Here is a 21,904-nt window from a genome sequence, read left to right as displayed (position 1 = left end):
CTTCAAATAAAAATGAATAATTCTTAAAAAAAATTTTAAACATGACAGAACTCAGCCTAAATTTATCTACTTAAGCTGGCATAAGTAACTGCTGATTAAGATGCTTCCTGTAACACCAACATCCCATCTGAGTGCCAGTTCAAGTCTGGGCTGTTCCACTTTCAACCCAGCTCCCTGTCGGTGCACCTGGGAGGGCAGCAGAAGACGGCTGAAGTGTTTGGGGCTCTATATTTATGTGGGAAGACGCAAATGGAATTCCAGACTCCTGGCTTTAGCCTAGCAGGGCCCCGACTATTGCAGACACTGTGGAGTGAACCAGAGGTTGAAAGATCTCACTGTCTCTGCCCTTCAAATACATAAAATCATAAATTTACACACGTACATGTATGTATGTATGTGTTTGTGTGTGCACACATATACTTGTTGGCCAAATTTAGCCAATGACTCAGCAAGCAGTACTTCTGACATGCTCCAGAGTTTCTATGCTTGCTGGATTGGTAGAGCTGTGCAGACAGCAAAACTGCAGCCCCTGGAGTGTTTAGGGTAGGGCTAAAACAGACTCCCCCCCCTCCAGGGTACTTACCTAACAGCCTAAGCAGCTGACTCCAATGCATCTTATAAAAATTAATACTTTTGGGCCCGGTGCGGTGGCGCAAGTGGTTAAGGTCCTCACCTAGCACGCCCGGGATCCCATATGGGCGCCGGTTCTAATCCCGGCAGCCCTGCTTCCCTTCCAGCTCCCTGCCTGTGGCCTGGGAAAGCAGTCGAGGACGGCCCAAGGCTTTGGGACCCTGCACCCGCGTGGGAGACCCGGAAGAGGCTCCTGGCTTCGGACCGGCATAGTATCGGCCCGTCGCGCTCACTTGGGGAGTGAATCATCGGACGGAAGATCTTCCTCTCTGTCTCTCCTCTCTGTATATCCGCCTTTCCAATGAAAAAATAATAAAAATAAATCTTTAAAAAAAAAAAAAAAAAAAAACTAAAAAAAAAAAAATTAATACTTTATCTGTTTCTCCTGATTTTTTTCCTTTTTTAGGAACACACATATTTATCCTAATCCACATGAAAAGCATATACAAAGCACAACATATATTTCTTTCTAGAAATAACAATGAAAACTAACCTTAAGTGATTCCTTTTTTGTGAGCTTGCTTGAAGTTGAATTGTCCTTCTCTGAGCCATTATAAAGTTTAGATTCAGACTGAAATCACACAGAAATGAACAGGAATGAAATAATAATTAAAATATTCACTTGTTCTCTATAATTCACATAGAAATTTATGTTAAGGTTGTATTTGTGTCATTCCTATGATTTAAGGAAATGTATATTTTAAAATACCAATTTATTTCTAAATAGTATTTTTATTTAAAAAAATTCATGTCAAACTTCCAAATACACAAAAGTAAAAACAAATAATCTACAATATCAAGTTAAGTCAATTTGTAAATTTTTATGTTGTGTTTTTTGAAGTGCTGCCAAAAATAAATACAGGTATTGTTCTTAAAACTAACCAAATTACTGGTTTTTCACATTTAAATATTCTAAATAAAAAGCCAGCCCATGCTTGGAATGGCAAGATTGGCAGCAATTCATAACTATTGAACTATCAAAACCACTTGAGCAAGACCCTTGGAGCATGCTCCACATCAGGGACCTGGGATGAGTGGGAGATTGGTGGGGCTTCTCCCCTCACCTCCCCCTTTGACCCAGATTAGGAAAGAAGAAAATGTGGAAATAGTGGTCTTTCCCACTTTCCTATAGCCCTTGAATCTTTTTGCCCTAATTAACTATGTAAAAGATTGTAAAAAAAAAAAAAAAAAGCCAGCCCATGTAAAATCTAGCATGTTGGTACATGTACAGCACAGTTGTTACTCCTTTTCTAATGGAAATAAAAATGAATATCTTAACTACCCAGTAATTAATCACTCTGCCTAATTTGTGCAGCATTCATATCAATATTCCTGTGGTCTAATTTCAATGAATCCAACACACTTAAACTGTTGATAATGTCTTGTATTTGTTCCAGATTTTTTTAGATTATGTCCCATATTTTTATTTACTCTTCATAAGGACCTTGAAAACTGGAAATAACAAGCAATTTCTCGCCCTCCATTTTGTAAATCAGGAAATGGAGATTTGGAGAGGTTGATTTTCTGAATCAGTTAATAATGATTAATACAGCTGGCTTGGTCATTCCTGAAATATTTCTACATGTAAGGAATCAGCAGGTCAGAAGGGTGTTTTACATGAGCTTGTAGATCAAAGCACATGTATCTCAGGAATCTTTGCCATACTTGCAGTCTAAATCTGAGAAACAAACTACACAAGATACCTACATACTATTTTTAAATTTTATGTATCAACATATTTTTAAATACCAAGAATCATATTTCTGTTGATTAACTGAAGTGTCCCTTTCTCCATAACTTTATTGATCACTATCTTAATCATAATCACAGGATTCAATGTATAGAACTGCTTGCTTCTTTGTATTTTTTTTTTTAATTTTTCTTCCCCCTTAGCTACTGTTCTCTTATAGGCTACATGACTTTGAGAAGTGATTTAATTTCTGTCAATTTAAGCTTCTTCATTTGTAAAATGAGGCTATTTCTTCTAACTGGAATATTGTTTTCAGGTTAAATGAGATAACAACCATATATGCATCAACTCTACTATCAGTTGCTTGAAAACAGCTTACTTCAAAAATTATAAATATCACTAAACTATACTTGTGTCAGATCCAAGAGAAACTATTTCTTCTTTGATATTTTTCAACTACACAGCTCACATGAAATGGCTGACAAGGCTTAGAACATACCACCCCCAAAATGGCATCTTCACAAGCAGAATGTTTCCAGCTGAGGCAAATTGTGACGTTCAGAAGTAGGAGGATCACTGACCATCTCTCACCTTTCTAAAGTGAAGCAGGCTACCAAAGAATTTTCTAAACTTCCTTTGAGGTAAGCACTAATTCCTACAGTTGGGAGAAACGATCCAATGACACAGATATCTAGAAAAATCTGGTGAAACAGGCCTTGCTAAATTCTTCACAGCTTATTCTTATTAAGTCATACTCCCTTTTGCTTAGACAATTTCTATATGACTGTATAATCATCACATCAAAGTACAAACATAAACAGATTTTACTATTTTGGGGGGGGGTCTTCATGTTGGAGGCTCCTCTGTCACACAGAATGTGTATTAAATGGATTATTAAGCTTTTATACCTTTAAGCTGTCTTTTGCTTTATTAGTTTAGCTAACAAACTCTGCAATAGGAAATGGAAATCTTTTCTTCTCTACATGACCAAGGTCTTTATATACATTATAAATGAACATATATGCATATAAAATATATATATACACATATACAAAGTACTATCAACTTTCTACCTTAAGTACTTTATACAAATGACAGATAAACTTTCATGCAATATTTGAAAAGTGTGAACAGTTGTGTAAAATCATACATAAGAACAAACTGTGCAATCATCTTAATCACTCTGAAGAACAGGAACAAAAACCATGGTAATCAGAGCAAAATACACTGCTGAGAACAGCATGGAGTTGACAGATTCATGAGAAAGGTTTTCTCATCGTCACTGACGTCTGATTCCACAAACCAAAAGCTACTCCTGCTATCAATCCTAATCATACAGAAAAGTCGAAAGTGGAATCCTCTGAAAAAGCTGGAGGAAAACTGTGCTAGACTGTTTCTCAACATGAACATGTACTCTTAAAGGAAAAAGCCTTCCAACAACAACAAAATAGGGAGATGGAAAAGCAAAGTGCTGGCATGCTGTGTGTGTGTGCCGAAATACTGAATTATATTCCTTTCAAATGCAAAAGCATCATATCAACCCAAAGTTTGAAAAAAAAAAACTTAAAGAAGAAAAATAATTCTTAAAACTTCTTTAAAATACAAAGGACAGTATCACAGTCTGAGAAATACTAATTTAGAAACTATGTCTCATTCCAAGAAAATGTTCAATTACTCAGTATTACTGCAAAGATCTCTGGCCTTTAATCAGTAAAATGTATGTATATTTTTAATGCCATCTAGCTGAACCCAAAACACTTAAGAATTTTCTTCAAATACATGAAAACCTTTGAACTAAAGCTTCAGACAGAGTCTGAGCACTGCTACATAAATCCTATCAGGAACATTCTTACTCTGGAGACGACATGAATCACCAAGGAGTTGTATTTCCAAGTAACCAATAGCACCTCAATCGTCCCCTGTGGAATTTTATTCTTCCCGTATATACTACATGGTTTAGATTAAATATAAGAAATATCCCATAAAAGCCTGACAGAATTTTAGTGTTAGAACCTTTATCTTAAATATTAGAAAAAAACACCATAATCATATATTTGTGGTAAACAATACACTTACCTTGCTCTTTGACATAGAAAGAGACGATTCATCTTTATTTTGAGAAATATCTTCCTTTCCCCTTTCAAAACCTTAAAAAAAAAATAGACAACATCTCAGTGTTACTGCTTGAATATATCTGCTACTTCTCAAGTGCATTAGCAGGAAGCTGGATCAAAATCAGAGTATTCAGAATGCAAATTGGCACTCTGTTGTGGGAGAGAAGCAATCTGAGTGCCAGCTTAACTTGCATCACTATAATACCAACTGAGAAGCATTTCAAGGTCATTCCTAACATACCAATATCACCGATTCTGTATTTTGTTTATAACAGCTAAAACCAAATCCACTGCATTTTAAGTCCACATATCTTACTAGATTATTTCTGTAATATAAAAAAGATATATTTTCCCCTCTGTGGCACATATGATATTGGCAGTAGAGAAGCAAATCTACTGTCTTCCATAAATGCAACATAGAATTAAAAATATATATACACATATGTATGCATGTATCTATATTCGAAATGGAGGGATGGATAGAGTATGCTCATCTGTAGACTCAGTCCCCAAATGTCCACATCACCTCACACTAAAGCAGCCAGGAGACAAAACTTAACCCAAGTCTCCCATGAGGGTGGCAGGAATTTTAGCCATCACTAGTGCCTCCCAGACAATGGAGCTGGAACTGTGGGCATTCGAAACAGACATTTAACTGTTTAAAAAATTCTGCACCATAAAGAGAATTCTACTGTGAACTGGCAGGTGTCATGAGCCCCAGGGGTGGGGGATTTGGAGGGGTTTGGGTCTCCTGTCCGGGCCCTGGGGCCCAGAGGTGGAGGACCTGGTGATGCTTGGGATGCCTGGTCCATGTACTTGGACTCACCTGCAAGAACATGCCCTACTTAATGGAAAAGGTAGAACTGTGGACACAGGCCCTGTTGCAAAAGGAGAATATGGCAGCACATTTAGTGTTGTAGCAGAACAGGACAAATTGGAAAACTACCCCAAACAAATGATGACAGTAAAAAATCTAGGTGAATGGAGTGAATGGACATTGGGAAGGTGACATCATCCTTGGATTGGTGAAAAATATAGCACTTCAGAACTATCCCAGCCACTTGAACAGAACCCTTGGAATATGTACACACGGAGACCCTGGGTTTATATGAGCTGGTGGTTCCTCATTCCTGGGTACTGGGACGTGTGGAAAGTTGTGAGTGCTTTCTGCTTTGACTCTCCTGTTCCCCCAGGAACTATAAGAAGAAACAGCAAATTTGGAAGCAATGAATTCACCCAATTTTCCCTAAACCCTGATCCTTCCCACCCGGAACGAACAGGTAATCATTATTTAAAAAATAAAATTTATTTAAAAACCAAAAAGGGAATCCTAAACAATGAAGAGTGGAGAGTCATCAAAATACAAGTGCGAATGTGAAGCAACTAGAACCCTGTTAACTACTGGTGGGAGTATAAAGCTGTATCACCACTTTGGAAAATTATTTGGCAGAACATGCACAAATTCTAATATATATGAAAGTTAGCCAATCCTAGATATATCCAGAAGTAATAACTGTACAACAATTCTGAATTACAAGAATGTTCACAGCAGCCTTATTCATAATGACCAAAACCTAGAAATAATTCTGTGGGTAGGTAGCTAGTTCAGGTCAGGAGCTTGGGAGCCTCCACATTCCCCAACACCCACTTATGTGGTCCCTTCTGCCCACCTGTGATGTTCACCTATCATCACCTGAAACCTGAGAGAGAGCAGTGTTGCACTGCTGCATAACCATCCTCCCCCAAGCCTCCAAAAAGATCCATGACAAGGAGGGGCTTGCTCTCTTAGTCACATGTTCCCATCAAACTTGCACTATAGCTTTTGGCCCCTATTTCTCCCCCAGTTATGAGTCTCTACTTAGACATCTTTCCTTGTAACCTTTATCTCTTTAACTTCCTTTGTACCTGGATAATTCTGATTCATTTACCAATAACAGTGGGAATTATGCTGCTAATTTAAAGTAATGATAATAAACAATAACAGCAACCAATGCACCTAAGCTACGTGCTTGATTTCCAATTTTCTCTAGTCTTCCTTGTCAGAAACAAGACATGTTTCAGTATTGAAAAACTGAGGGTCCCAGAAAGTAACTGATCGGGCCAGCGTAGTAGCCTACTGAGTAAATCTTCGCTTTTCATCAGCAGGGATCCCATATGGGCACCTGGTTGTTCCACACCCCATCCGGGTCTCTGCTTGTGGCCTATGAAAGCAGTAAAGGATGGCCCAAAGCCTGGAACCTTGAACCCACAAAGGAGACTGGGAAAAAGCTCCTGGCTTTGGATGGGCTTACTCTGGTCACTGCAGCCACTTGGGGAATGAACCAGCAGATGGAAGATCTTACTCACTGTCTCTCCTTCTCTCTGTAAATCTGAATTTCCAATATAAATAAATAAATAATAAATTAAATAAATAAACCTATCTTAAAAAAAACATCATGAATGATAAACTATACTGAGCTCCAGTTCTACTTTTTTTAAAGTTTGCAATATGTGAATGTTAAAAATAGCACGCCTACAGAAAATGTATAAAATATAAATGCATAATGTAATGAATGCAGTTTACATGGCGTCCATTCAGATCAAGAAATAGAACATTACACATAGCATCCTCCACGTTACTATTCTTGATCACAATCCACTCTCCTCAAAAGAAAGAAAACTTGCAATAACAGCCTATGACCAGAGCATAACAGGCATTATATTCATTTTTCTGCATTTTACAATGTTACTGCAAGATTACAACACTGTTCACTTGGTTTGTTCCTAGTTTTACCTTCTTACGTATAATGGTGTAATGAATATTATTAGAAATGTATCATGGTAGTCATTACCATGATTTTCTCTAGGGTTTATATCTAGAAACAGAATTCCTGGGTTCTAGAATAAATCTTCAAGTTTTATAATAAATTGTTTATGATACAAAAGTTGTCCTTTCTCCATATTCATAGTAACATCAGCAATGACAAATTTTTAATTTTTTGCCAGTCTTATATACATGTGGTAGCCCACAAGAAAGCTTTCTTAGTCTGCAAGTGTTTGAGCAATAATGAATATTTGAGTATTTTCTCATGTCAGTTGTTTCTTTGTGAAGCTAGGGTTGGGTTGGACCAAAGAAGGAGCCCAGAACTCAGTCCAATTGGGCCCTAAGTTGGTGCCTTCCTGGATATGCATTAACAGGAAGCTGGGATTAGAAACAGAGCTGGGACATAAACCCAGATATTTTGAGGTGACATGCAGGTATACCAAGTGCAATCTTAATTGCTGTACCTGTCCTTTTTCTCTGTCCTTAATGTAATGAACAACTACATTTCCAGGGATAAATATTCCTGTGTTCTGAAGTGTTTATATAAATATAATTGTACGACATCATTCTCTTGTAAAAAGAGATTGACAGTAAGGATTTTGGTATATTCATTAATAATTTTCTTAAGAAAGATAAGAGGGCCTGGGGGCGTGGCCTAGCAGCTAAAGTCCTTGCCTTGAAATGCACCCAGGATCCCATATGGGCGCCGGTTCTATCCTGGCAGCCCCACTTCACTTCCAGCTCCCTGCTTGGGGCCTGGGAAAGCAGTCGAGGACGGCCCAAAGCCTTGGGACCCTGCACCCGTGTGGAAGACCTGGAAGAAGTTCCTGGATCCTGGCTTTGAATCAGCATAGCACTGGCTGTTGCGGCCTCCTGGGGAGTGAATGATCGGACGGAAGATCTCTCTGTCTCTCCTCCTCTCTGTATAACTGACTTTCCAATAAAAATAAAATAAATCTTAAAAAAAAAAAAGATAATAGAATAAGATTTTCCATGTTTAATTTCATATGAAATTCATAATAATGGTGGTCTTCATATCACTTTCCTCATCTCCATACTCAGAACACGGTTGTACAAGATTGTAACTATGGGCCTGGCACGGTGGCCTAGCAGCTAAAGTCTTTGCCTTGAACGTGTCAGGAGCCCATATGGGCACCGGTTCTATTTCCGGCAGCCCCACTTCCCATTTAGCTCCCTGCTGGTGGCTTGGGAAAGCAGTCAAGGACGGTCCAAGGCCTTAGGATCCTGTACCTGAGTGGGAGACCTGGAGGAAATTTCTGGCTCCTAGCTTCGGATCGGCACAGCACCGGCCGAGGCAGTACTTGGGGAGTGAAACAATGGACAGAAGATCTTCCTCTCTGTCTCTCCTCTTCTCTGTATATCTGACTTTGCAATTAAAATAAATAAAATTTTTTTTAAAAAAAACACTGTAATTACTTCTTCCTTGAATGTTTGGAAGGATACAATGATGACATCTACCTGGAAGTGAAGCTTTCTAATTCAATTTCTTCATGGTTATTAGTAGCACTCAGTAACCTACTTCCTGTTAAAGCAATGTTAGTAAATTTTTAAAAAAGATTTATTTATTTTTATTGAAAAGTCAGATATACAGAGAGGAGGGAAGACAGAGAGGAAGATCTTTTGCCCGTTGATTCACCCCTCAAGAGGGCAATGACCTGAGCTGTGCTGATCTGAAGCCAGGAGCCAGGAGCTTCTGGGTGCAGGATCCCAATGCTTTAGGCCCTCCTCCACAGCTTTCTCAGGCCACAAGCAGGGAGCTGCATGTAAAGTGGAGCAGATGGCACAAGGACTAGTGCCCATATGGGATCCTGGTGCATGAAGACAAAGACTTCAGCCACTAGGTTACTGTGCCAGCCAGCAATGTTAGTAAATTTTACCTATTAAAATCTGTTTCATTCAGCATGCCAAAGTGAAAATTTTCACGTATTTAGTATGTACTCCACAAATAATTGTGCCACTTTCTAATTTTTAATACCATTTGTCTTTTTAAAAAAATATTTGAAAGGCAGAGTTACACAGAGAGAGAAAGTCAAGGGGAAAGAGAGAGACAGAGAGAGAGAGAGAAAGATCTTTCAATAGCTGTTTTACTCCCCAAAATACTGCAATGGATGGGGTTGGACCAGGGCAGAACCAGCAACCACGAACTTCTTGCATGTGGGTGCAGGCACTTGGGCCATTCTTGTCTGTTTTCCTAGGCACATTAGCAGGGAACTGGATAGGAAGTGGAGAAGCTGGAACAAGAAAATAGACCCATACGGGATGCCAGAGGAGCCAGTTTTACCCATTATGTCATAATGCTGGCCCCTACTCTACTAACTTCTACTCTTGCCTTTGCCATACTGTGTACCATCACTTGCTGCATTTCCAGGGTACACAACAGCAGACGGCTGGAACTGGGATAGGGCTGAGACTTGAGCCCAGAAATTACTAATAGAATTGGGCATCCCAAGGGACATCTCAATGGCTACCTTTGACGTTTGCAGCAGTCATTGATCTTGAAAAATTATTTATGGTAATAATTTGAGCCCTAGAATGAAAATACCTGTCTCTAGAAAAGTTATGCTGATTCTCACTACTTTAACAACTTTTTTTTCTCCCTAAACCTCTCTCTTAATATATACAAACCAGTAAGAGTATTATTTGGGGTATTTTATTGAAGTCAAATGCCTTCCAAATGGTTCCTATGTAAAAAAGTTAGAGTTTGAAGCCAGTCAGTTTAGGTCCAGTCTCATTCAGCGACACACACACATTTTGATTTAGACTAACTTCTGCATTGGCTGTAGTCAGAGATCCTACAACAATAACAGATATTCAAAATGAAAAGCATTTAGAATGTTGGAAATTAATTTTCCAGTCAACTAAGAAATAACGATGAGATTATTTCTTGTGGGTGTGCATTGTGTACCATTCTAGATGCAGAGGATAATATCACAACACAGTCTTCTGCATTATTTCCTCTCAAAAAAGGCTATTATTATCTAGGAAAATGCCAGGTGTTTAAGTGAAGCTTACAATACTGCAAGACAACTCATTGAAATCAGGCCATAGAGTTGGATTACCAGGCACCAACATGAACTAGCAGTACAACTCTGGATAGCCATCCAGCTCCCAATGGCTCAGCTTCACTGCAGGGAATGACAGTGGTAGTTTCTATGTTTGAAGAATCTTTCTCCATAAGAAAGATAAACATACTAATGCTTCTTAGAAATGTAAATGAGAAATCTTAATTATAGCTCAACTCTAACAAAAGGGCAGGGGTGGAATTGGTCAGGACCCTACTGACATTTTACTTGGTTTAAGAAAAACCTATCAGGGCCCGGGGCGTGGCCTAGCGGCTAAAGTCTTCGCCTTGAACGCACCCAGGATCCCATATGGGTGCTGGTTCTAATCCCGGCTGTTCCACTTCCCATCCAGCTCCCTGCTTGTGGCCTGGGAAAGCAGTCGAGGATGGACCAAAGCCTTGGGACTCTGCACCCCTGTGGGATACTCAGAAGAAGTTCCTGGATCCTGGCTTTGAATCAGTGTAGTACTGGCTGTTGCGCTCACTTAGGGAGTGAATCATCGGACGGAAGATCTCTCTGTCTCTCCTCCTCTCTGTATATCTGACTTTCCAATAAATAAATAAATCTTTTTAAAAAAAATGTCTCATGTATTGTTCTAATCTTTTCTTTAAGGGAATAACAAAAAATTTACATAATTCTAATGCTTTTAATTCCTCTATCATATAATTCTATAACCATGGTCCAATTATTCAGCTCCCTGGCCTTATTTTTTTTCTCATTCATAAATAAGTTTTTATTTATCCAAATAGTTTGCTTTCTCCTGATAATGCAACAGAATATTGTTCCTGTATAAATCATCATTCTAACCTTAAATTCTCATTTGTTAACAGAATTCAAGTAATATTATCATTGATAGTACATCTTTCCTAATTTGGTAACAAATTAATGTATCAATGCTTAGATATATAGTCAACCTATGTTTTATCAATATTAAAATAATATAATTTTCCTAAAAAAAGCAGTTTATAGTTATCTAGAAATACAGAGTGACTAATTAAATGTGAACATAGCTGAGAAACAAAGAAATTATTAGAAAAACATCTCTGAGAAGTCAAAATACTCTAAAAATCCACCTATATACTACAGTTCATAGTTTATACATGATCTTTTTGCTCAACATTTTCATTCCCAATTTTAGATACTGCTTTAGAGACTGGTATAATGAGAGTACCTAGAAGTAATAGCTGAAATAAAAGAAAAGATATACATAAAACAAAACATATACTGCATCATGGTGTCACAATGAGTAGATTCTGGACAGAGTATATCATAATGAAAAAAGTTACACAAATATATTTAAAGTAGACATTCTGAAACTTCTCCAAATAAACACATAAGATTTTAGTATTACAAAAACTAAAATTAAATTAAAAGGGTATGCTCAAAGTAATAAAACAAAATTATAAATTGCCATAATGTTGGACCAACCTCTGTCAGTTAAAACTCAATGTATGTAAAATAATTTAAATACAACCGTGAGACATCACAAAATATATGCTTTTTAAGTTTTATTTCATGAGACACTTCTTTAAGGTACTTAGTTCCACTCTATCTCTTACCTAATGAAATACAGCAGGTATTTAAGAGTTTTATTTTTTTCCCATCACAACTGGTTGTATTAAGAATATGGAATCATTTTTGCAAATATGATTTCCTCTATTTCAAGAAGTGGAAAACAATCATTTATTATTAAAACAAACTTATTCTGATGACCTTCAATATATCCCTTAATGAGATAAACGGATAGTTCTGTGTTCAAGTACATGGTTACTAAAACCAAACTTCGAACAACTGAAGTTTTCTATGGCTAATGATACTAAGTAGATCTGTGGTATGAAGGTCAGCAAACAGCATATGCCAATAAGCATGCTAGCTTGAAGAAGTCATAAATGTGACTGAGACAAATACAAAATCAAAATCAAGTTTCAAAAAAGCTAGTCATATTTAAAAATATTTAAAAATTTCACAAAGCTGTGTCAGAATAAATACTAAAATGGACACAATCAGAGAAAACATCCAGGAGAAAAATACCAAACTAACCATGCTACTAAGAAGCTTCAATATGGATTAGGAAGACTATTTAAAGCTTGGGCTACTTAGGCACAATTCAGGGATATGTTTCCACTTTAGAATAACATTGTTAGAAAAGAAAATGAAGTCAGTGATTACATGACAATTTACATAAAGGCCCTGGTGAATTCTTTCCATAAGGTGTTTTACTATCTCAAAAAATTATGTATCACACATCAGCATGAATATTCACAAAACGAAAGAACACAGATTAGTATGATCAAGTTCAACAAAATGTGTGAAGAAAAATATACAAATGGTTGAGGCAAGCAGCATTTTAAATAAATATTTCTTTGCTGGGAGTATGAGAATATTTTTGTTTAACAGATAAACATTTAAGAATAATTTTTACGTAGCAGTTTAAAACTTGGAATTGACAACCAAAAAATGTCAAAATATTTGCTATAAAGTATATTTTCCAAACGATAGTTTATGTCTGCATTTTATTGAGAAATTAATGTCCAACTCATATCTATCACCTGCCTGACTACAATTAGAAGTATTATCCTGAAAAAATATCAACATTTTCTCAGCAAAAACTAATCAATTATACACAAATATATCCAATAAGAAGAAAGTGAAGTATTTCAAGAATTACAGTTACACAGAACACCTCAGTCAGGAGTTCATTTCAGAGACTAGGATAATAAAATTGTAAGAATCATGCTTATACTAAACACCAATTTCAATATAGCTACTATTCTATAGGATATAGTGAAAATAAAAACAAATCAAAAAATATCTGTGTTTCATTCTCAGAGCAATTTATTAATAGAAATCTGCACTTATTACAAGTCTAGAAATGCTTAATTTTACTAAAAGGTCATATTTAGTTCCATAATAAGAACAAAGCTTATATTATAAGCATGTTTGATTCCTATTTTATCAATTCATTTGTTCTCGATTTTAGCTAAACAGAGTGGCAAGAGAATATATGGAAAAGTCAAGCATTGCAGCAGCAGTTACTGAAACCTAAGCTGTCAGTATACAACTGCTTTCTTTAAATGAAAGCAGCTTTACAGTCATTAAGATGCCTGTTTCTTTTCTTTCAAATGAAAAGCCTTCAAGAAATTAAGACAAGAATGCAAGATTAAACCAACAAACCTGGCAAGGAGGGAGAAAGTTCATTGTATCCTCCAAATGAAGCATTCCGGACAAGCTTTCGGCCATCAATTCGTGGAGGAAATAAAACAGGCGAAACCCCAGTACACGAGGAAAATCTACGTTGTTGTGAGCTCTCTTCTTTCATGGTTTAAAACTCTATTTAATGTATATGCTCACCCAGAAAGCTAATTAAACCATATGGTAGAGCCGGCCTCTTTTCTCACATCCAAACGTTTGTATCAAAACCCACCAGCACAAACAAAGGACACACACACACACATTTAACAGCAAAGGAGGACTAGAGACTGTCAAATCAGCAATACACAGATAGAGACTGACAGAAAAAGGCATTAAGCCATGCTTAATTCATTTTCATTAAATGAACTGATAAACAAGGCAGCTATTCTACTGAAGCATTAACCTTTTAAACAAACCAGGAAATGTCCTTCCCTGAATTACTGCTTTTTAGAAAACAAAGCACGATCAATACTTAGCAATTGAGGATGAAGTAATAGTCTCTCTTCTCAAAGATGCAAGCCTTTCATCACACCCCCTTATGGTTTTGTAATATCTGCAACACTTCCCACCTCTTCCCACTCTTTCCTTCCCAGCTTATGCTTACTTCAAAAATGAATACAAGCATAATGCTTTTTATCCTTCCTGACACTTCTAGATTTATATCTACTCTACTGCTTGCCTCAGCCACGATTAAGAATTCATAAGGAAAGATACTGTTTCAAGTAAAATGCCGATGAATTCTAACAGCTATAGAAGAAACTAAACATTTAAGTTCTACCTTTAGCAAGAATGTTTGAGCCCTTAAGGTGGTATTAATACAAACCAATCAACAGAGGAGATTAAAATGATTTCAGAATAATATTCTTGGCCCCAAAACATGTTCCCTTGAAACAGATAGAAGTGGCTATACTTTTTCTCTACTAAACTTTTCAAAATATAAAATCTACCAATGACTATTTCCCACTTAAAATCATTATTTCAGTAATAAAAGGAAACACTGGTATGAACCTCACATTATTAAATCTAACAAATCTACTTTTGTTAGTTCCAAAATGATATACCAAACTGTCTCTCTAAACCTGATCCTCAAAACTCCAAAGAATTTTCTCCTAATCATACACAAAGTCCTTTAACCTTACTGCATCTTAGTTCAGGATAAAAAGCTCTCATTGGCTGTCCTTACATAGTCTGTTGATTTTTCTGATTACAATTCTTACTTTCAACCTGGAAATAAATCCTCTTAACAAGACAACTTGGTTATAATTTATTTAGTGGCTCATTATTATAAGTACTTCACCATAAGACCTGAGCTTGTTTCCTCCATGTGTGTATACTTCATGACTGATTTTCCATTCATGTATACAACAAAATCCCACACAATCTAAGGCTCTTTTTTTTTTTTTTTATCAGAATGGACGTTTAAGACAAACTCAATTCCTTATAAATAACATTTTTTTTCCCACAAGCAAAGATAGTTCTTTTGTAGAAAATAAATTAGCTTATGGTTAGTAGCCATAGCAACAGGTTTGCAAATCTGGCAGTTGCTTTTTATTTTGTTTTGCTTTATTTCATGTCATAAATAATAAATCACCACTAATCAGACAACAGAAAAATAATTATTTTATTATATTTTACGTTTCAGATAGTAACATAACATGATTTTTGGGGGAATTCTAATCAAGATTGGAAAACACTGGTGTAAATAATGTATTTTTCTTCTAAAAGTCCTTAACATGAAAAATAACAAATAATAAAATTTTACTGCTACCTGCCACTGAAGAGGTCAATTTCTTACACGATTTGTAATCTAACGGTTCTTTCCATATTAAAAAGGTTCCTCACAGAGTCACCAATCTTTAGTTATTCATACATACCACTCTACTTTTATAAGAGCTGGAAAAGCCAACAAGAGATTGAAATGTCTGGCTTTGAACAATAATAAGACAAGAAAGAGTTTCCTATCTTAATATTCCTCTCACTCCAAGTTGCACATGATAGAGAGAGACATCTTGTTGGAGGAAGAGAGAAATGAGTCTTGGTCTTGAATGAAGCCTACCACAGTGAAATTCAGTGCTAGGGAAATCTCCAAAGTGTATGTCCCCAGTCCAGCACCTGTGAACTGTGCCTCTGGAACCATGTTAGCCAAGCAGCCAAGGGATTGCCTTACTTACCCTGACCTGAACTCTGGGTACGGTAAAACAAGGTGGGAAACCCTACAGGCTGGGGAGTAAGGCAGGAAAGTTGAGCCCAGGACTAGATGTTGCAGCGTAAGGATCTAAAACAGTGGTTTTGGTGTGAAAAAGGTGAACAGGAAGTCCCCGGCAGATCCCAGTCTTAGTTCAGACACCTGAGGCACTTACACTGAGAAGCATAAGGCTCACACAGGCCCAGAACTCACACTCGGGAGCGAGCTGCCCACTGTGTTGTCCTGCAGAAAGAGCAAAGGCTATGCTCTACCCTCTTCCATCCAGGCTACTGTTGCACAGAGAGATCCTGAGACTGCATCAGAGGTTCTGAGAAGCAGCTGCTCCAAGCAGCTTTAGACCCAGCCCTATGAATCATCCAGCAGGGGCCAACCATACTCTCAATGCCAGAGAAGACCCTGACCCGGCTTCCTTGGATTGAGGTGTGCCCTACAGAGGCCCTCAGAAAACAGCCCAGCAGCACTGGCAGCGACCAAAGGACTATACTGAGGCAATTTTGGCAGTTAGGGCCACAGAGGCAGACAAGTGTGTAATTCAAGGAACCAGCCAACCAGCCTTTCCGAAGGAGCTCAGCCCACCACATCCTCCCCTTGCACTCCCAGAAGCGACTGAGCAGCCGTATCTTCTCCCCTGTGGTTCCAAGAAGCATCTGAACAGACCAATCTCAGATCAGCCCATGAAATCCCTGGCAAGCTTATTCTTTATTCTGCCCCACACACCCTCAACCATCATGAAGTGGCTACGCAGACCTCCCTGAGCAGGCCAACCACCAAAAGAACTCTGAAGTCACCCATTCAGCCCTCAGACACTGACAGGCACTCTGCTGCTCCATGGGTACACTGACCTCCAACACCCAGGCAATCAATACGCTTCCCCCTTGGGCTTCCACAGGTGTCCCTGCTCTCACATGGTCCATGGAAGATGACATGCACATCACACATATTTCAGGCACAATATGCCCAGAACTAACAGCAAACCAAGTCCATCAAAAGGAGCTAGAAACCAATTGGCAGTGCAACCCTAATGGGACCCTCACAGCAACACGCATCTTAATTATAGCCTAAATGCCTCATGGACATTATACTAATGTACTTTCCTGAAACGAAACATATAGGCAAAAAGGAAACAGAGGAGATTGACCAAACTAAGAGGCTTCTGCACAGCAAAACAAATAATTAATAGCCTGAAAAGACAACCATCAGAATGGAAGAAAATACTTAAAACTTATATATCTGACATGGGATTAATAGCTAAAATATATAATAAATAACTCAATATAAAAATTAAAAATGGGTAGAGGATCTGAACAGACATCTCTCAAAATAAGAAATATGAAGATATTTCAAAAATTTAAAATACAATTAAAAGAAAATTAAGACACATTTTTAAAAAATTCTGAAATCGATAATTATTTTCAAAATGAGTATTTTCCAAGAACTTTTTGAAGATGTCAGTAAATAGACTCAAAATTTTGCACCAAAATAATTTTATCTAAATAATTTTGTTTCTAATTTTCATTCTCCATGAACCTTTTGAAGTTTTGTTGCACACAGGCCCAAGAGATAACATGAAATAAAAAATGCTCAACATCACTGATTATTACAACTATCATGAGTTATTACTTCAAACTTCTTAGAATAGTTATTAGAAAGAAAGAAGGGGCTAGTGAAGCGGTGCTGGCAACATCAACATCCTGTATTGGAATGCAAGTTTGGCTACTCCATTTCCCAATCAGTTTCCTGCTACTGCATCTGGGAAAGCAGTAGAAGGCAGCCCTAGTACTTGTGCCCCGGCTAACTAAGTGTGAGAACAGGATGGAGTTCATGGTTCCTGGCCCAGCACTGGTTATTGTGTCCATGTGGGTAGTGAACCAGAGGATGGAAGATCTCTCTTTCCATCTCTACTCCTCTCTTTTAATAAATAAATCTCCTAAAATTTAACAGATAAGAAAGAACTTATGATAAAATACAGAGAATATCTATATACACATGTGGAAAATATATAAACTGGTACAGTCATTGTAGAAACCAGTATGAAGTTTCTTTAAACAAAAAACTGAGATAGAACTAGCCTATGATTCAACTGGAAATCTCATTCCTGTTATATATCAAAGGGAAATGAAATCTGAAGACATATCTATATTCCCATATTTACTACACCATTATTTATAATAGCCAAGAAATGGTAACAGTTTAAATACCCATTGGCACAAAATGGATACTCACTGGAAAATCATTCAGCCTCAAAAAAAGCATAGAATCCTGGCATTTATTTAAGAATGAACCTGAAGGGCGTAGGCTAGATGACAATAAGTCAGGCATAGAAAGACAAGTATTTCACGGTCCCCTTTACATGTGGTGGCTGCTAGAGACTGGAGAGTGGAGGAAAAGAGATGCAATGGTAGTTTATTCACACAGTATGGCTAGCTCTGGAGACAATGCACAGCGTGATGATTATAATTAACAATACGTGATTTCTGCAAAAAGGAAAGATCTAAAGTGTCCTCACCACATACAGTTTCACATAAAATGTGTATTGGCAAAAACTACACACAAAGTTCCCAAATTTTTACATAAAAGTAAATTTACCATTTAATTTTTTTTCCACAAATGTTTAAATTTGTTAAATTTGTTTGTTAAAATAATTTGTTCTAATGGTACAGTGACAGAGAAGGAGATCGTCCATCTGAAGCTTCAATCCCTAAATAGCTACAATAGCCTAGACTGAGCCAGGGGAAAGCCAAGAGCCAGGAACTCCATCCTGGTTTTCTACATTGGTGACAGAGATCCAAGCACATGGGCCATCTATGTGTTGCCTTCCCAGACACTACCAGAAAGCTGTATTAGAAGCAGAGGAGATGGGATTCAAATTAGCCCTCTGATACAGGCTGCCAGCATTGCAGGTAGTGGTTTAATGTGCTGCACTACAACACATGCCCTAATGAACTTCTTAAAGCACCCTTGTTCATATATATGAAAATCACCAATTTCCTCCATTTTGAATTCTGTGGAGCAGTAACATTCTCCTTAAAAGTTACACAACTTTTACCAGGATTTTCATCTTGCTATGACATAACATTACCTAAAAAACATGTAACTCAAAATCTCCATCAATTCATGATGTCATGTATTAAGAAGAATAAAAATTGCCATATTTGTGCACATGGCAATACTTTGAATGGAAGGAACATAGCAATGAATGTGTGATAATCATGTTATCTAGTTACGGGACATGAGTTACGGGACATCAGAGGAAGCAGCATCAGGTCATAGCCTTTACCTTTTTTTAAGAGTAGAAAACATTTTAAATGATACCTATAAAAATGTATGTGACAGATATGCATTATAAAACATATTAATAAAAAATTTAAAAAAAAAACAAAAAAAATTTAAAAAAGAAAACCTATGTATCTACCAAGTTAAGAGAAACGACACTGCAAGAACCTCTGAAGGTATGCCTGAGTGCATCTCCTCAAATCCAGAGTTAATCACTAACTCAAACTGGTTTATTTATTTCACTGCTCCATCATGCAGTTTTCTCCTTTACAATAAATTGATCATTCTTAATTGTTTTTAAACTGAAAACTGTCAACACTGATTGGACTCTAGTTTGTTCTGTATGCTTTATTCTTTTATACTGAAGTGTGTAGCTTTAAGTCACCAATTTTATTACTGATATTCTACCATATATGTGTGTGTGTGTGTATATATATGTATATATATATATATATATAGTAATATTTACTCATTCCATTCACTACATATATTTGCATTTCTCCATTTTTTTTTCACCTATCACAAGCAATTTTGCTGGCATATCTGTGTGAAAGTGTCACTGGATCCAGAATATGACAAGTATAAAAGCTAGGGATTAAGAGGTACTTAGCTTCAACTTTACAATGGAATGCAAAACCATCTCTTTCAAAATGGTTCTACCAAAATATGCTTCAACAAATAGTAAGCAATAGTTCCTATTGTTTTATATCTTTTCTGACAATTGTAACTATTGTTAAGACATTAAAATGTTTGATTTTGTAGGAAAATGTAAACAATTCACTGTAGAACTGTTTACTTTGGAAGATTTCTTACAATGTCGAGCATCTTTTGACACTTAAGAGTAAAGCTGCTTCTATGAAGTAACTAGTCATTCCTTTCACATCTTTATGAAGGGTTTTTGTTGGTTAATCCACAGAATACTTCCCTTTCTCTGGATATCAATCCTTTATGATTCACATGCTCTGTAATTCATTTCTTCACTCTTTTATAGTTCTCTTTGGATGAACAGATGTTCTAAATTTAAGTGACCTACAATCTGTTAGTCTTTTCAGTTTAGTAGGTTTGTTGTTTATTGGTTTGCTTGGATTTTGATTTTGCTCTGTTGGTCTTGACCAAAAAAAAAAAAAAAAAAACACTTTCTTATTAAAATCTTATAAAACATTTTTTTCCTGGATCTATTTTTCATCAAGATGCTGTTGAAGGTTAACAAAGAAACTACTTCCCTTACCAAAGTCAAGTCAAAGAAAAGGCGATGGTCTGAAAGTGCTGAGGTGCGGAATGGTGGCCCCAGCCACCACCTCTCACCCCCAGATGTACACATCACCCAAATGTCAACAGCCCAAGCTGCTTCACCTCAGGAGGCAGCACACATATATTGGAAGACTGCATTCAATACAAACCAGCTTGATCACTATGCCATAAAGTTCCCTCACTCACTAAGCCACAAAGTTGACAGAAGACAATACACTTACATTCACTGTGGCTATTTGACTAACAAGCACTATATTAAAATGGCTGTAAAGAAATTCTACGACATTAATGTGATCCAAGTCAATACTCTTATCAAGCTGAAAAAAGAAAAGATGGCCTATGTTCAACTGCCTCTGATTATGACGACTTGAATGTTGCCAACACATTGGGATCATCTAAACTCAGACCATAAGGCTAATTCTAGATATAAGCTTCTTTACCATATATTTTTTCCAAAGTTTCAAAGCTTTATGTTTCACATTCACACTACCTGGAAATGATTTTGTATACAGTGGGAGGAAAGGATCTATTTTAATTTTTATCACATACCTAACTATTTTCCCCAAACCATTCATTGAGCAATACATCATATTACTGAATTTTCACACACGCTTGGTTCTGTTTCCAATTCTCTGTTGTATATTTGATTTCTTTGTCTTTTCCAGTACTACTAACCCTGTCTTTTTCTAGAGCTTTATGGTAAGGACCAAGAAACTGATAAACAGTCTCCACCCAAACCTTGCCTGGTTCAACTTCTTCAGAAGTACAACTTTTCTTTGCCCTCTATTCTCCCATAGGAGTTTAAAATGACATTAAGTATTAAAGAAAAAAAAATTCAGTGAAGATTTGGATTTGAGGGACTGGCATTACGACCTAGCAGATGAAGCTACAATCTACAATACTGGGTATCCTTATAGGCATAGCTGCTCCACTTCCAATATAGTTCCCTACTAATGGCCCAGGAAAAGCAACAGCAGATGGTTAAAGTCTTTCGACCCCTGCCACTTATATAGGAGACACAGATCAAACTCCTGGCTTCTTGCTTGGGGATGGCCCATTGAGGCCATCTGCGGAATAAAACAGCAGATGGAAAATTAATTCTATTTATCTATACACACACACAATGTATTTATAAAAACATACATATACATATATGGACAGACAAATATCAATGAGAAGTAACACCCAAATACAGCTTAATTTTTCTATGCTACACATGTTCTCTTTTTTATTTATGATGAACATAGTATCATATCTTGCTATGTAAAGGTAATTTAAATGTCTTGCTAGATTGCTGTGTACCTTATTTTAGACAATATTTTATGTTTTCTATTTGTTACTGGTGCACAGAGCTGCATTTAACATATATACAGAGATTTCTTAATAATTTTAGCAATCTGTAAATACTATCCATAAGTTGCAAATAATTAAGCTATTATTAATTATTTTTACCTTATTCATCGCATAAATTTTCATTTCTAATTCTAACTTTATAAAGTTAAAACACTTTCTTCTAATTTTGCTAAGAGATTTTTGTATCATGAATGGATGCAAGAACTTTCAAATACATCTTTATTATTAATGAGATGATGACGTAATTTCTCTCATTTCTTACAGTGGTAAGTAAAAATCATAGATTTTCTAAAGCATATTTATCTTTGT

General features: G+C 36.7%; 1 protein-coding gene across 5 annotated transcripts in view; it reads right to left on the bottom strand.

The window, feature by feature from the left end:
- OSBPL8 (oxysterol binding protein like 8) overlaps positions 1–21,904 on the bottom strand; it is a 150,175-nt gene that overhangs the window by 39,234 nt on the left and 89,037 nt on the right. For 4 of the 5 annotated variants that reach the window (XM_040981311.1, XM_040981329.1, XM_040981347.1 and 1 more), the window contains 2 exons: positions 4,397–4,467; positions 1,124–1,201 (listed from right to left, as the gene is read on the bottom strand). In XM_040981311.1, the coding sequence (XP_040837245.1) occupies positions 1,124–1,201; positions 4,397–4,467 (149 nt within the window). Of the gene's footprint in view, positions 1–1,123; positions 1,202–4,396; positions 4,468–13,494; positions 14,528–21,904 lie in introns of those variants that run through there. The other variant, XM_040981320.1, reaches the window with a different exon arrangement.

This window comes from Ochotona curzoniae, unplaced genomic scaffold, assembly GCF_017591425.1.
Source record: "Ochotona curzoniae isolate NIBS_2020 unplaced genomic scaffold, NIBS_Ocur_1.0 contig_1014, whole genome shotgun sequence".
NCBI lineage: Eukaryota > Metazoa > Chordata > Mammalia > Lagomorpha > Ochotonidae > Ochotona > Ochotona curzoniae.
The sequence above is the reverse complement of the archived record's forward strand: the minus strand, read 5'-3'. Positions and strand labels throughout refer to the sequence as shown.